General features: G+C 32.9%; 1 protein-coding gene and 1 pseudogene across 2 annotated transcripts; both read left to right on the top strand.

Moving 5' to 3' along the window:
• Positions 1-1,093: 1,093 nt before the first annotated feature.
• On the top strand, positions 1,094-6,239 carry LOC143628078 (lipid droplet phospholipase 1-like). The gene is made up of 10 exons (XM_077097750.1): positions 1,094-1,246; positions 2,820-2,887; positions 3,013-3,083; positions 3,166-3,393; positions 4,279-4,442; positions 4,535-4,590; positions 5,474-5,526; positions 5,593-5,704; positions 5,807-5,904; positions 6,130-6,239. Exons 1-10 carry the CDS (start codon positions 1,119-1,121, stop codon positions 6,199-6,201), a joined length of 1,050 nt encoding a protein of 349 aa, XP_076953865.1. The 5' UTR covers positions 1,094-1,118; the 3' UTR covers positions 6,202-6,239.
• Positions 6,240-9,415: 3,176 nt separating this feature from the next.
• LOC143628030 (ATP-dependent 6-phosphofructokinase 4, chloroplastic-like) lies at positions 9,416-13,160 on the top strand (annotated as a pseudogene). Its single transcript, XR_013152689.1, has 13 exons — positions 9,416-9,628; positions 9,844-9,890; positions 9,961-10,000; positions 10,087-10,149; positions 10,237-10,374; positions 10,486-10,698; positions 10,835-10,903; positions 10,980-11,109; positions 11,208-11,248; positions 12,215-12,439; positions 12,506-12,566; positions 12,657-12,811; positions 12,915-13,160. The product of XR_013152689.1 is annotated as an ATP-dependent 6-phosphofructokinase 4, chloroplastic-like (transcript).
• Positions 13,161-14,588: the final 1,428 nt, after the last annotated feature.

The following is a 14,588-nucleotide window of genomic DNA, read 5'->3' as shown; positions in this document are numbered from 1 at the left end:
TTGCGCGATTATCCGAGTACGTTGATTGTTATCAACTGGAAAGGACTTTACTCGCTCGATTTACACTTGTTCATGGAGTTGTATGGTTTTTACGTATTTATATCAAATTGTGTGAACTCACCAACTATTTTATACGTATGCTACAGGTACCATTATTAGAGGATGATGCCATGATGAAGACACCATACTTAGGATATTTTAAACAAATGGAGTTGATTTCAGTTTTTCGTTTATTGAATGTATTCTTTGTTTTGAGCTTGTGTACTTGAAGTTTGAATGATTTAATGATAATATTGTCACTTAATAGTGTCGCGTGTGTTTTGAACAATCTGTACATCACACTCTGGCGTTTTCGCTTAAGCCAGGGTGTTACAATATATGTTTTAAAAACACAGTCGGGATTAGTACATTATCCAATGGTTTTTATTCCCTTTATTTAACAAACTATATTTTTAACATTAAACTTGGCCAAGTGTCGGCTTTACATGTTTTATTTGTCGGTTAAACGATTTTCTTAAACTTTGCTTTCGTATTTGTTATAGTTCGTCTTTACAGTGACCGGAACTTTTTTCATGATTTAAAATTATCCCCATCGTCACATGTTTTTATATCATGTTTCGACGTTTGATACTACGCCTTTAAAATATGTTTTTTTGGCTTTCTAATTCATGTTTACAAATTTGTGCTGGCACCACCGATACTAATTTCATCGGCTCGCAGTTGTAAGATGATGGTTTTTTTGGTTCTACATATGATTATTTCTTGTATTTTGGCATTAACGGGTCTCTTTCTTTTGTTTAGTTTTGATGTCGTAACCGGGTACAGACTAATTTCACGTCGACTTACAATTACAATGCATTGGTGATTTCGTTTTTATCTATTTTTTTTTTCGGTTTAATGGTCCCCGCGTGAAGCGCGGGTCCCTAAACCTGGTTATTATAAAACACCACCGCCCCGTTAAACCGTTCCGTCATCTCTACGTCTTCTTCTAATTCTTCATCCTCCGCTCCAACTTCCGTCAACAATTCCCACCTGATAATAATAATAACAATATTACACCTTTGCAAAGATCGTATCTTTATTGCATAACATTCAGTACCAGTCAATCACATCGGATAATGACTGAAACGGGACATGTTTGCTCATCGGAAACAGTTACCGGCGGCCAAAATGTATTCAGTTGTGATGAATCCGATGTTTCATCAGCCGATCATCTTGTTGTTATGGTTAATGGGATCCTTGGAAGGTTAGACGAATCAATTAATTAATATATTATATTATATTATATAGTTCAATTAGTATTCTTTTATATTGTTGTAATTTGAGAATGTTTGATTTGAATGTTGAGATTAGGACTGATTCCTGTGGATTGGCAAGTGGGGTTTTGTTAATTTTGTTTGATTGATTGATTTTAGCCCAAAAGTTAGGGTTTTGTTAAGTTGTTTATGGGTCATGTTAATAATAATATTGTAATATGTTGGATGAAATTTTGGCCAACTGTATTTTAATTATCTAAACTTGTGCATATCTAGTGTTTATAATCTTAACCAGTTGATATGATGGCATTGGTATAAACATGTTATTGAAGCTAAGGAGTTTATTTTGGGATGCTTTTAATCTTAGAAATGACTTCAAAATTAATGTTTATGATTCGCGTTTGTTCGATATATTCAGAGTATAAATGTAGGCTGAGCTGTTGCAAAGCATAATATTCGGTGTATTTAAGTGATTTCCTATTAAAGTATACCATTACATTACATAAGCTAAAAAACCTGGAAAAACCATTGGGTATATAATAAGCGTAAGGGTAAGATGGGAAAAAAGTAATATATAACTATCATTTTTAAAAGATGAACACTTTTGTGTGATATCTGGTAAGCTAAAATAGTAGCATGAACAATAGTTTTTGGACGGAGGGAGTTTTGACTATGAATATGCAGTCAATCTCAGTGGTATATCGGTCGTATCTCGGTTATCGGTCTTCATGTGAAATATCGGACAAAATATTGGTCAGAATATCGGTACCAATAATATCGGCGATATTGACCGATATTTCACCGATATTCCCGATATCGGTGTTTTAAGTCTTAATTTTCAACTTTTAGTGTTTAATGTTGGTGTTTCGAGTCTTAATTAGTTCCTACTTACTACAATTGTTAGTGTTGCAAAAGGTTAATTTGTTAATAGGAGGAGAATATACTAAATTGTTAGTGTTAAAGTGTTATATATATAAATTCTGCATGATATTAAAATTACCGATATCTCAAATATCGGTCCTCGGCCGATATCCGATATTTTTCCGCATTAACTGCTTAGACTATGATACATATTAGGGTCAAGCGTTTCCATGCAAAGATTCCAAAAAAATAAATAAATAAATAAATCAAACGATCATATGCTAGGAAATTTAGATAAATGTAAAAGAGCAGATTCATGGCGTATTGTTTTTTATTTCCGAATTCAGATTACATTAGTGGAAGTTTTGTGGAGTACACCATCTGTTTTCGATATCATATAATTATATGTTAATGGTTTTAAAATTTTAATACTCGTGAGTAATGCCTCTCTAGTATCTTTATTTTTGCCACATATAATATGGAAATTGAGCCATAATATATTCTCAATAGGGGGGGGGGGGTAATAACTTAGAGCACTTGTTTCTAGCATGATAAACATAGATAAACCTGTACTAATGCGCATTCTTTGAAATTTTTGGTGTTGATAAATCTGTTCTGAAGGTCTTTTTACAATTATACTTTCTGTTACTATATAACTACAATATTCTTAATTACTAAAGTGAAACATTTATTGTATTACAGTTCTGCAGATTGGAAATTTGCTGCAGAGCAGTTTGTAAAGTCACTACCAGACAAAGTCTTTGTTCATCGTAAGAATCATCGGTCGTATAATTTCCTTATCGCTTTATAAACAAGATTTACATTTAACGAAGCGCTGTAATTGAACAAGATTGTTACATTCGTTTATTCTGTTTATGTTACTTGCGCAATACAGGTAGTGAAAAGAATGCAGCATCTCAGACACTAGATGGTGTAGATGTAATGGGCGAGCGGTTATCCGAAGAGGTTAGTTTACATTTTCCATATACTAAGTATTATGATATCTATTAACTAAACATTTATAGTTTGATATTTATGCTAATTTAAGGTGCTTGAAGTGATTAAACAAAGGCCAAATCTTCGTAAGATTTCTTTTGTTGCACATTCTGTTGGAGGTTTAGTGGCAAGATATGCTATTGGTAGATTATATAGACCACCAAAAGAAAATACAGATGATCTGTCGGTTGAAAACGGTGAGGAATCAATTGGTGGCTTGATTCCAGTCAACTTTATTACAGTTGCAACACCTCATCTTGGTTCAAGGGGCAATAAACAGGTAGTCTTTTTGGTTCTATTGCTTTCTTCTTTGAAAATGTATTTTAAACATATTGTGTACCAAACATGATTACAAAAGTTGCATTATTTAGGAACAATCTATGTTTTAAATGAAATGATTTAAGAGGTTTTATGCATGAAAAATATACATTGGGCGACTTTTCACCAATCTAACTTGTTTTTATTGAACTGTTTTTTTTTCTTATTTTACGTAGTCTTGTAAACAAACCAAAGAAATACGAACGGTGCATGTTCATATTCGTTCACTCGTTTAACAGTAACTGAACACAATCAAATACGGACAATTAAATGAACAGAGTTTCTTATTCATGTTCACTAGTTTAGAAAATGAACATTTTCGTGCTCGTTTGTTAATAGTATAGACGAACGGTTCACAAACGTAAACATACTTAAACGAACGAATATAACTTAAGTACTTACACAGATGAATAAGACAGGACCAAATTGTAATTGGTGATATTTTTTTTTGAACGGCATAATTGGTAATCTTTTAGTTTCATATATATGTAATTAATATATGTAAACAAACAAACATAAATAAATGTTAACAGGCAAAAGATAAACAAACGTAAATGAACGAATGCAAACGAACGTTCATGAATTCAAATGAACGTACCAGGCACGTGTTCATGGTTGTTCATTAAAATATAATAATTAATAACAAAAGAAATTGTTTATGTTTGTTTATTAAGCGAGCATAATCGAACTTCCCGCTGAACGGTTCGCTGAATGTTCTGTTCGTTTACATGCCTAATTTTACATGTGTGGCCCAGTAGAGAGAAAACATTTTCTTTTTCTTTTTCATTTATGTTTGTTGTGTGATTTACTAGGTTTTAAATTCCATTTATGTTGTATGATTTAGAAGGTGCCTTTTTTATTCGGGTTATCTGCTTTGGAAAAAGCCGCGGTTCTTGTTATACATTGGATATTTAGAAGAACGGGTCGGCACCTTTTTCTTACGGATAATGATGAAGGAAAACCTCCGTTACTTAAGCGCATGTTGGAAGATTACGGTGATTGTTATTTCATGTATGTTTAATAAGCGTTTTCTGTTTGAATTCTTTATATATGCTGTCATGCTGAATGTGACATAATGACATTTGCCCTTTTCAAATTTCCAGGTCAGCATTACGCTCGTTCCATCGTCGTGTAACATATGCAAATGTTGGCTATGACCGTATCCTTTTGTTCATTATTAGTTATGATTTATGATCATAAGGACATTATTATTACTATAATAGTCTAATGTATTGAATAAAGTTACTTAGGAGGTTGTATAAATTAAAAAAAAAAAAAAATAGGCTTGAAGTCATTTTCAACTCGGATCCCTGTTTAGCGGAAATTTTATGATCTGTTTTGAGGTAAAATGCAACCTAAATCGATCAACTTTTAGTAGGCCTGTAAACCAATCGAGCGTTTAGTGGATAGTTTATAAAACATTCATGTTATTTAATAAATGAACGAACATGAACCAAAAAAATGTGTTCGTTTAATTAAACAAACTAGCATGAACAAAAAATGTGTTCATTCAGTTAAAAGAACAAACATGAACAAAAAAAATATGCTCACTTAGTTAAAGGAACAAGCATGAGCATATGTCTCGTTTGTTCATTTATGTTCATGAACATTTTTTCATTTAAATTCGTTTACATTTGTTTACGTCTGTTAATATATTTTTATATAACTTTTTTTGGCCCATTACAATTTAGGTTAGTTTTAATAAATTTGAAGGCCCAATACGTTGTTCTTCACAATGCTTTTAATTGGATTTAGCTTAGTTATGTTCACTTGTTTGCGTTCATGAACCGTCGTTAACACTGTTAAACAAATTAGAATAAAAGAACACACATGAACAAGAAAACCCTGTTTGTTTAATTGTTCATGTTCGATCATTTGGTCAGTTAAAGTTGAATGAACAAGTATGAACATGCTTTATACGTGTTTGGTGGGTTCATTTACAAGCCTAGTTTTTAGAGGACGCAATTTTCACCTCTACTAAAATACAGTATGCCTTTAGTGATATTAAATATCCTCTGTTTTTTATTAACCGACATGATTAGATATTGTCGGGTGGAGAACTTCATCAATTAGGCGTAACATAGAACTGCCGAAGGTACATTTTAAGCTCATGTTATTATCAATATTTTTGTCAAATGTTAAGATAAATTTGCGTTTGCAGTGGCAAGACTCAGTAAACGAGAAGTATCCTCATATTGTATATGAAGAACGCTGCAAGGCATATGATTTTGAGCTGGATTTGACAAATGATGATAATGCAGATGACGTGGAAGGTTTATAACTTATATATTATTGACTATCAATTATTATTACCTTTTGATTATATGAATAATAATTAAATTGGGTCTTTAACAGAATAATTAAATTATATGCAGAGGAATTGGTGACTGGTCTTTCTCGTGTTTCATGGGAAAAAGTCGATGTCAGCTTTCACAATAGTCGATCTAGGTTTGCTGCTCATAGTGTTATTCAGGTACGAATTTATAATCATTTTTTGTCTTTTTTTAAACAAATAATTTATCTGTTGTGTGAAAATATCATTTCTTTAAATTACCAAGTATTATAATGTTCCATCTTTGTCATTGCCTTTGTATGTCTACCACTTTTTTCTATGGTTTTACTGTTTTACCCTTGGTAAAAAGATGTCATGGCATGACTCCTAATAGAAAAAGATAAATCGCATACGTTTTTTATGCAGGTGAAAAATCACAACGCGCATACAGACGGGGCGGATGTTATTCAACATATGATTGATCATTTTTGTCTTTAGAGCTTCTGCCAACTGTATAATATTTAGAGGTCCTGGCTAAGAGCATATCATCTACATTTAAAGGTAATGTCAGTAAAATATGATTACAAAGGCTATACTATTTGAATAATAATTTTATCTGTTTGACCCATATTAGAGATAAAAGGTTACATGAAGCGCTCATAACTCATTCATAAGTAAAGTAAATGGGTCAAATACCTCATCTAGTGTTTTTCCTTGTATATGTATATATATATATATTCATATGATTATTTGTTTTAGATATACATATCATATGGTATAGGTTGATAGTTGTGAGTTGATACGATGTTTGTATGTCGCATTTGCAGGAACATACAAGCTCACATCTTAGGGATTTAGTTATAGTTAGTCATGTAATTGTAAACAAAGAATTATTGTGTAGACTTTATAATCTTCTTGTAAGTTTCTTTGGACTGTTTGCAATAATTGTTGTGTTGTATACCTGAATGTAATGAAGTAAGTTGATTCTATCACCATTGCTGAAACTGACTACTTGACAAACTGTTGCGCTAACTACTAACTCTTACTATATACAATTTTACGTTGTTTTCTTCTCTCTTCTTGTTCTTCATCTTCAAAAATCAGAAGGAAAGATGATTGTTAGTTCTGTGTGATAGCTGATAGGTCATTTCGCTCACGCATTTGTAGGCCTGTAAACGAACCGAACGTTCGGTGAACTATTCGTGAACCATTCGGCGGGAAGATCGTTTATGTTCGTTTATTTAATAAACGAACGAACATGAACAAAAAATTTGTGTTCGTTTAATTAAACGAACGAACATGAACACATATTCCGGTCGTTCATTTATGTTCATGAACGTTCGTTTATGTTCGCTTATGATTGTTTATTTATGTTCGTTTATGTATTAATAGAAAATAATTAAATATTATCTGGATAGGTCATCTGGTTAAAGGTTTATATTTGTTAATTTGTGTTCATTTAAGTGTTTTCATTTAAGTTTGTTTATATTTGTGTTCATTCATACATGTTCATTTATTTTTGTTTAGTTATGTTCGTTTTAAACAAACGAACACAAATGCCCATTTTTAAATAAACGAACATAAACATAAATATTTGTTTGATTAAGTGTCCGTGTTCTTTTAAAGTTAAATGAACACGAACATGCCATTGTTCATATTCATTCGATTCGTCTACAGGCATTCATTATTCACATTGATGAATATACTGGTCTCAATCTTTAGGCTCTACCAATTTTATTTGTGTTCGTTTGTATTCATGAACCGTTTGTGAACACATTAATTTCCTTAAAGAATGGACACGAACAAAAAATCTCGTTCGGTAAGCGTTCGTGAACACATTATTTTCTTAACGAACGAACATGAACAAGGCCTTGTTCGTGTTCGTTCGGTTTGTTTACAGCCCTACGCATTTGTGAATTGTGATCAATATATTCAAATAAAAGAAAACGGATAGGAATTTGATTTGAATATAAAATAAATAGTTAATGGCTGACTTTGGATGCAGATTTACGACTCCGAATAAAAAATTGTATCTAAGAATACCGCTCTAGATGCCAACATCGAGCTAGCAAAAAGACAAAACAAGTTTACTCAAAATCCATTGAAAAAAACTAAAACAAACTTTTACATGATAAGCATGCCAACAGATGGTCGATGGAAATGTGGAGTTGCATGATGCATATGGTCGAGTGAGTATACATCAAAAAGTTACCTAAGATAGAAATTAACCATCTTCTTTGCTTTTTGAGAGGAAAGGGAATGCGGAAAAACAAAATGTTATTTTCAAGTCAATTTAACTTCAACTTCAAACACTACCTTTTTTTGTCATGCAATAGAGGGTATTGTGTTAATTATCTATTTCCGTCATCTATCCATCGGATTTTTTTTCTTTAACGTAGAATTACTTTTGTTTACTGATAATTAAATTTCAGTGGATTTTAATAATAAAAATTAAGCCCTATTGGCCGATAATAATCTATATTATTAATTTGAATGTTGATAGTCTTGACTTTTATTTTCATTGTCAAGAGCAATTTCAGTAGCATAATCATTATATTTATGTTTGATTTGACCCGATTTTATTTACAATGATGATTATGAAGTAAATGAGGTTAGGTACAAATGAAATAGAGTGAAAATCAAATATAAATCATGTGTGAATCTATGATGATTATACTGTTAGATTGTCCTTATCAACGAAAGTGAAAGTTAGGACCATCAGTGATCAATTTACCAATATAATCATTATCAGTTAATAGGTCATAGTAGAGATTATTAAAATCTAATTTGCCTAACTAACATACTTATAGATGAATATTTAGTCTAAAATTAATGTAAACGTAAGGGATATTGGTTTTTAATAATCCAAACTTTGATCTTTTTGCCGGTTGTAATTCTAACTTAAGAAATTTCCTATGTTAATCTTATCTTTCACCATATTTGTCTCAACCGGCCCTTTTTCTAATGGAGACTAACACAGTTAGTTTTATAACAAATTATGTCATTTCTCCAAGTTGACGAGGTAAAGCAAAAGCTATGTCAATTAGAAACTAGGTTTATTTTTCTTCTTCAACTAGGGTGCAAACAAGCTGAGACCGAGCTCGGCTAGGCTCAAGCTCGTCTTGTTTAACTTACACAGAGCTTGATCAAGCTCGACTCGCTTCTATCTTTATTTTTAAAACTCGAGCTCGGCTAGTGAGTGCTTTTTCCAAGCTCGAGCCTAGCTTGTTTACTACTTATTAATCACTTTTTATATTTATCATTACTTTTTGTTGCAAACGTTGTGTTGGTCGTGGTGATAGGCTTTTAAGTTTAATTACATTTTTCATTTGTCTCGCTTAACTTGAAGAAATGATATATGTTTTCTTAAAACTAATTGAGTTAGTTCTCGTTAAGAAAAGACTTTAGTGGATGCTTACATGATGAAAGTTATGATTAACCAAGAAAATTTCTTAAGCTGGGAATAATAACAACGAATAGGAATTATCTGATTTTGGGTCTCTGCAAAAATAAGGAATTATTGTTGTTACTGAAAGACTAGAAATTATCTGATTTTTCTCAAACAATCAAGAAGAGGTTGTAATTTGGTCAAACATGTTACCGGTTGTCGTATTGAATTTGATGTCGCCGTTTGAATTTATTTATATAAATTTATACACATACACAAGATTTCCTACCGCCAGATCCCTGGAGAAACTTGAATCAAAAACCAATGGATCTTTCACTCCCAAATCTTCACTTTTCCTTGGTTAATAAAACCTTGTTATCGTTTCCTTCCAAACTCCACAAACCAGTTTTCACTTGCAACCCCCAAAGGAGGTCTGGCTTCTATCAGCAGCCGATCAAAGCTCAAACTGTTGTTGAAGATGAAGATGACGCTGGTTTTGTCCTCGAAGACGTTCCTCACTTGACCGACTTCCTACCCGTAATTGCCCTTTGACTTTTCTAGTCAACTATTCCGTTTTATGAGACATGATCCGCACTTGTTTGAGTGTCATTTCAAACTAATACATATTTCATAACTATGAGACAACCCAATGTATTTGATCTGTACAACTGAAACCCCTAGCTACAATGTTCTAGTAAATCCCGAACACTTGGATCATACTTTAAATTTTATTCTTTCTTCTTGCATTGCAGAGCTATCCCAACCCATTAGAGTACAGCCAAGCCTATGCAATTGTCAAGTAAGTTTTTACTCTCTTTTGTTGTTAGCATACCTTGTGCACTGATCTTTATGAAAAATATGCAACTCAGGAATACTTTTGTTAGCCCAGAAGACGTTCTAGCACAGCAAGTACGTTGTTTTCTTGAACCGTGCCATATTGACTTTTTGACTTTTTTTCACCACCTATCTAATTCGACACTGACACCTTGTTGTAGATTGTTGTTCAGAAGGGTAGTCCCAGGGGAGTTCACTTTCGCCGTGCGGGACCCAGGGAAAAGGTATATATTTCATTTAACTAATTAAACAAGTTGGCCAATTTCTGATTACTTCATTATGGTTGAAGCTTTTATTCTATCTAATGTTAGGTTTATTTCAAGCCGGAGGAAGTACGAGCGTGTGTCGTTACATGTGGCGGTTTGTGTCCCGGGATCAACACAGTGATTAGGGAGATTGTATGTGGTTTGAATATTATGTACGGTGTTAACAATATCCTTGGAATCGAGGTTCACCATCTCATCCGTTTCCATATTGCTTTATATCGTAGTATAAATATGTAGACGAGACTCACAAAATCAGATATTCAGTTATCTAACTAATAGTGTTCTTTGTTACAGGGAGGCTATAGGGGCTTTTACTCAAGAAACACAATGGAATTAAATCCAAAAGTTGTTAATGATATTCATAAACGAGGTGGTACAATTCTTCAAACTTCACATGGCGGTCATGATACCAACAAGATAGTTGATAACATTCAGGATCGTGGGATTAATCAGGTGTATATTATTGGAGGTGATGGTACTCAAAAAGGAGCAGCTGCTATTTACAAGGTAATTGAATATTTCAAATCATATTTGTTTTCATTTGGCTTTTTTATATATGTGACAAGATGTTAGTTTTTATTATTATTATTATTATTATTATTATTATTTATTTATTTATTTATTTTTATTATTTTTTTAAAAGGAAGTTGAAAGGCGCCGCCTTCCCATTGCAGTAGCTGGGGTTCCCAAGACAATTGATAATGATATTGCTGTAACTCATTTGAACTCTTTTTGATTGTTTATTTTACCTTTTGACACATTAGGTTAATGTTTAATAATTGATTTAGGTGATAGATAAATCTTTTGGATTTGATACTGCCGTCGAGGAAGCTCAGAGGGCGATAAATGCTGCACATGTGGAGGTGGAGAGTGTTGAAAATGGAGTTGGAATAGTCAAACTTATGGGTCGATATAGTGGTAAGTATCTTGACCAATGTATACATATGTCTGTCCAAGTTTTATAAGATGTTGTGTTTATAGTTCTTATTGTTCCAAACCTTTTTGGAGATCTTCAGGATTCATTGCAATGTTTGCCACTCTAGCAAGTCGAGATGTGGTAAGACCTTAATTAACTAAACCGAGAATCAATTACTTTAGCTTGTGATTATGTTGAGTTACTTGAATTTTAGTTAGTTGTTTCTCAATATTGCAAACTGTTTTTTTTTTTTGCTTGATCAGTTAGAATATAATAGGTAGATGTAGGGCTGTTCAAAAGGCTCCCAACTTGCTTAAAATCGGCTTGTTTGTAAATGAATCGTGCCAGCTCAGCTAGGTTTATAAATGAACAAGCCCAAGTAAGCTCACTCGTTTCAGTCGTTTGGATTGTTTAAACTAAAGCCCAAATTTAATATAATATGAATTTATACCCTAAAATGTATGCATAAAAATCTATACACACTAGCACACATACACGGGAGCACTCAAAAGCAGAACCAAGGGACATGTTAAACTACAAGAACTGCATAACGCACTTGTGCCTCTTGCTTTAAGTGTTTTACAAAATATGATTACATAACCGCTTACACACTTTATCATTAAATCATTAATGCTCAATGTACAAGTTCTTTATGCGGTTCTCGCAGTTCTCAACATAAACTAGTTCTGAAAAGACTGCATCCCTAAATATATGTGTGTGTGTGTAAATCGTAAATTTTCAAGTTTACAAATTTTGGATTATGTATATGTAAAAAATATTACTTTTTGTTTTTGTATACTTCAATGTGGAATAAATACAAAATTTGAAAAATAAACAAGCTTTTGACGAGCCACAAGCTGGATTGAACTTTTATTGAGCTGAGCTCCAGTTCAACATGCCAACTCATTAAGATAAACAAGCTGTGCTAGCTCGGTTTGTAAACGAGCCAAGCCCAAGCCAAGCCAAGCCCACCCTGGCTCGAATCGACCTGGATCGTTTACAGCCCTAGGTAGATGTCGCATAATTGGTTGGGTGGGTAATGGGTCAAACCAGTAAATATGCAGCATGTGTTAATGGCTTAATGCTAATGGATCTGTACTGTAACAGGATTGATGCTTGATTCCAGAGTCTCCGTTTTATCTGGAAGGGCAAGGTGGTCTTTTTGAATTTGTTCAACAAAGACTTAAAGAAAATGGGCATGTGGTTATTGTGTTAGCCGAAGGTGCAGGTCAAGAATACGTATCTCAAAGTGAGAATGCAACTGTGGAGAAAGATGCTTCTGGAAATAAGTTGCTTCTTGATGTTGGTCTATGGCTGACTCAAAAGTTTAAGGTTATTAATAGCTATTAAAATTTAACATAACTGTTTCTTGGACAACAATTTCTAAATTTTGTTGAGTTGCATGTAACAGGATCTTTTACAAATGTGAAAAAGATGGCCATAAACCTTAAATACATAGGTACTCTTTGAGGATGAATTTATTATTATTTTCATTATTATAACTGCTCTGTGTACAATTTCAAATTTATGTTTTTCTTTTAATATGCAGATCCGACATACATGATCCGGGCTGTTCCAAGCAATGCATCTGATAATATTTATTGCACACTTCTTGCTCAAAGTGCAGTTCATGGGGCCATGGCTGGATACTCGGGTTTCACTGTGGGACCCGTGAACAGCAGACACGCGTATATTCCAATTGGGGTAAGTCACATACGCATATTTAACGCATTAGTTACATACAGATGTTTATAAAACTTGGATTACTGTACTTAAGATAGCTCAACTCATTACTTATGGTGTGCAGCGTGTAACGGAGGCTACAAATGTTGTGAAGTTGACAGACAGGATGTGGGCTAGACTCTTAGCTTCTACTAATCAACCCACTTTCTTGAACAGACATGAATGAATAGATGTGGTTTTATACAACTAGATTTCATTTGTTAAAAACATTATGTACATTAAAACCATACTGACTAGAGGTGGCAACACGGGTGGGTTGGATGACAGTTTAAATTGGGTAATGTTATGAGACGGGCTGGGTAGGGTTGACCAGTAACATTCGTTTCTTAAAGTTCATTTTTAATCAATGATTTGTGCGTTAAGCATGATAAAACAAATATGTATTAATATTTTAATAAGAGATTTAAATTAGTAATGCTGAAATTTGGGGCCCTGTTTGAAAAATTGATACTTGTGTTTGATCACTGTATTGTTCAATAATTTGAGCTGGATTGCACTTGGTTTCAATTCAAAAAAACCTTGTTTTCAGAGTTGGGATTTGAAACCCTTGAAGTGAGTTTCCCACAATTCCGAACTCACAAGAAACCGAGGAGCTTGATTCAATGATCCTCGAAAGAGCCGTGGGAATCCGGTTGAAAATAAGATTATTTCTTGTCTTTCACAAACTCTTGCTAAAAGCACAAAATCAGCTTTAACTCCCTGCAAATTCTGTTATTTTTCTGAATTAGATTCAATGAAATGATTCTATTTTATTTGTTGTCATCTAACTGATTTTAGTGATTTCTAGTAAAATGGTTTTATGAACTTTGGTTTATTAGGTACTTATCAGTGTTATTACTACATGTTTAGCTTAACAATTAACCAAGCAAATTCTTAACTATCAATATTTCTTTGTATATTCACTTTTTTATTTTATTCTTAAAATTACGAAGTGCTTATGTTTTTGTTATAATTGTTATTGAATTATAAAATATCCTTAAGTCTTATTTATATTGGAAATTATAGAAATCTATACAATATTTAAAATCATAGCAAATTAACTGAGGAAAACGGAGAATTCTGGAAATATATAGAGAGGTAGGTTCGGACACGACATGCTATAACATGCGGGTGTGACTAACCATTTAACGAATGATACTAATTGTATTCAATTAAGACAGCCAATGTTTTTAATGTACGCCATTGTTAGGAAACATACGACCTTGCACGAATTATTTAATTAGTATAATTAAGAAGTTCGAATCCACCTCCTGTAATTGTATGTAATTTTTTTGGTAGTTGCATTCTAGCACACATGTACATGTGTTCTAGCATGGCCACGTGTTTTGATACATGTCTCAAGGGTCGTCTTTCGAAAAATTATATACCTCAACCGAGTCGAAATAAAAAGGCATATATCCCTTAACGAGTAATGAAATATATAAGCTAATTTTTAAACGACACTAACATTATAACAATAAATATAACGAATATAGTAATGAAATAAGATACATTAATAGCTAACGGTTAACCGATGATTCGTTATCTTATTGCTAGCATTCTTTATCAAATGGATTCCGGTTTGGGCCCAATAGCCTAAACTTTACCAAATGAATTATGATTAAAAAAATCCAAGTTTTAACGACTCACCTCTGCAACACCGACAACGCTCAGTTTTACCAACATTCTGGTTTTACCGGCCATACAAACGTCATTTTAAATATTTTATTTGTTTCGACGCTTTAGTTTTAGGGTTTAG

Source organism: Bidens hawaiensis, unplaced genomic scaffold, assembly GCF_021521415.1.
Source record: "Bidens hawaiensis isolate Kalapana, Puna unplaced genomic scaffold, B.hawaiensis_p1.1 tig00004774_1, whole genome shotgun sequence".
Classification (NCBI taxonomy): Eukaryota; Viridiplantae; Streptophyta; class Magnoliopsida; order Asterales; family Asteraceae; genus Bidens; species Bidens hawaiensis.
This window is presented reverse-complemented; position numbering and strand designations above follow the sequence as displayed.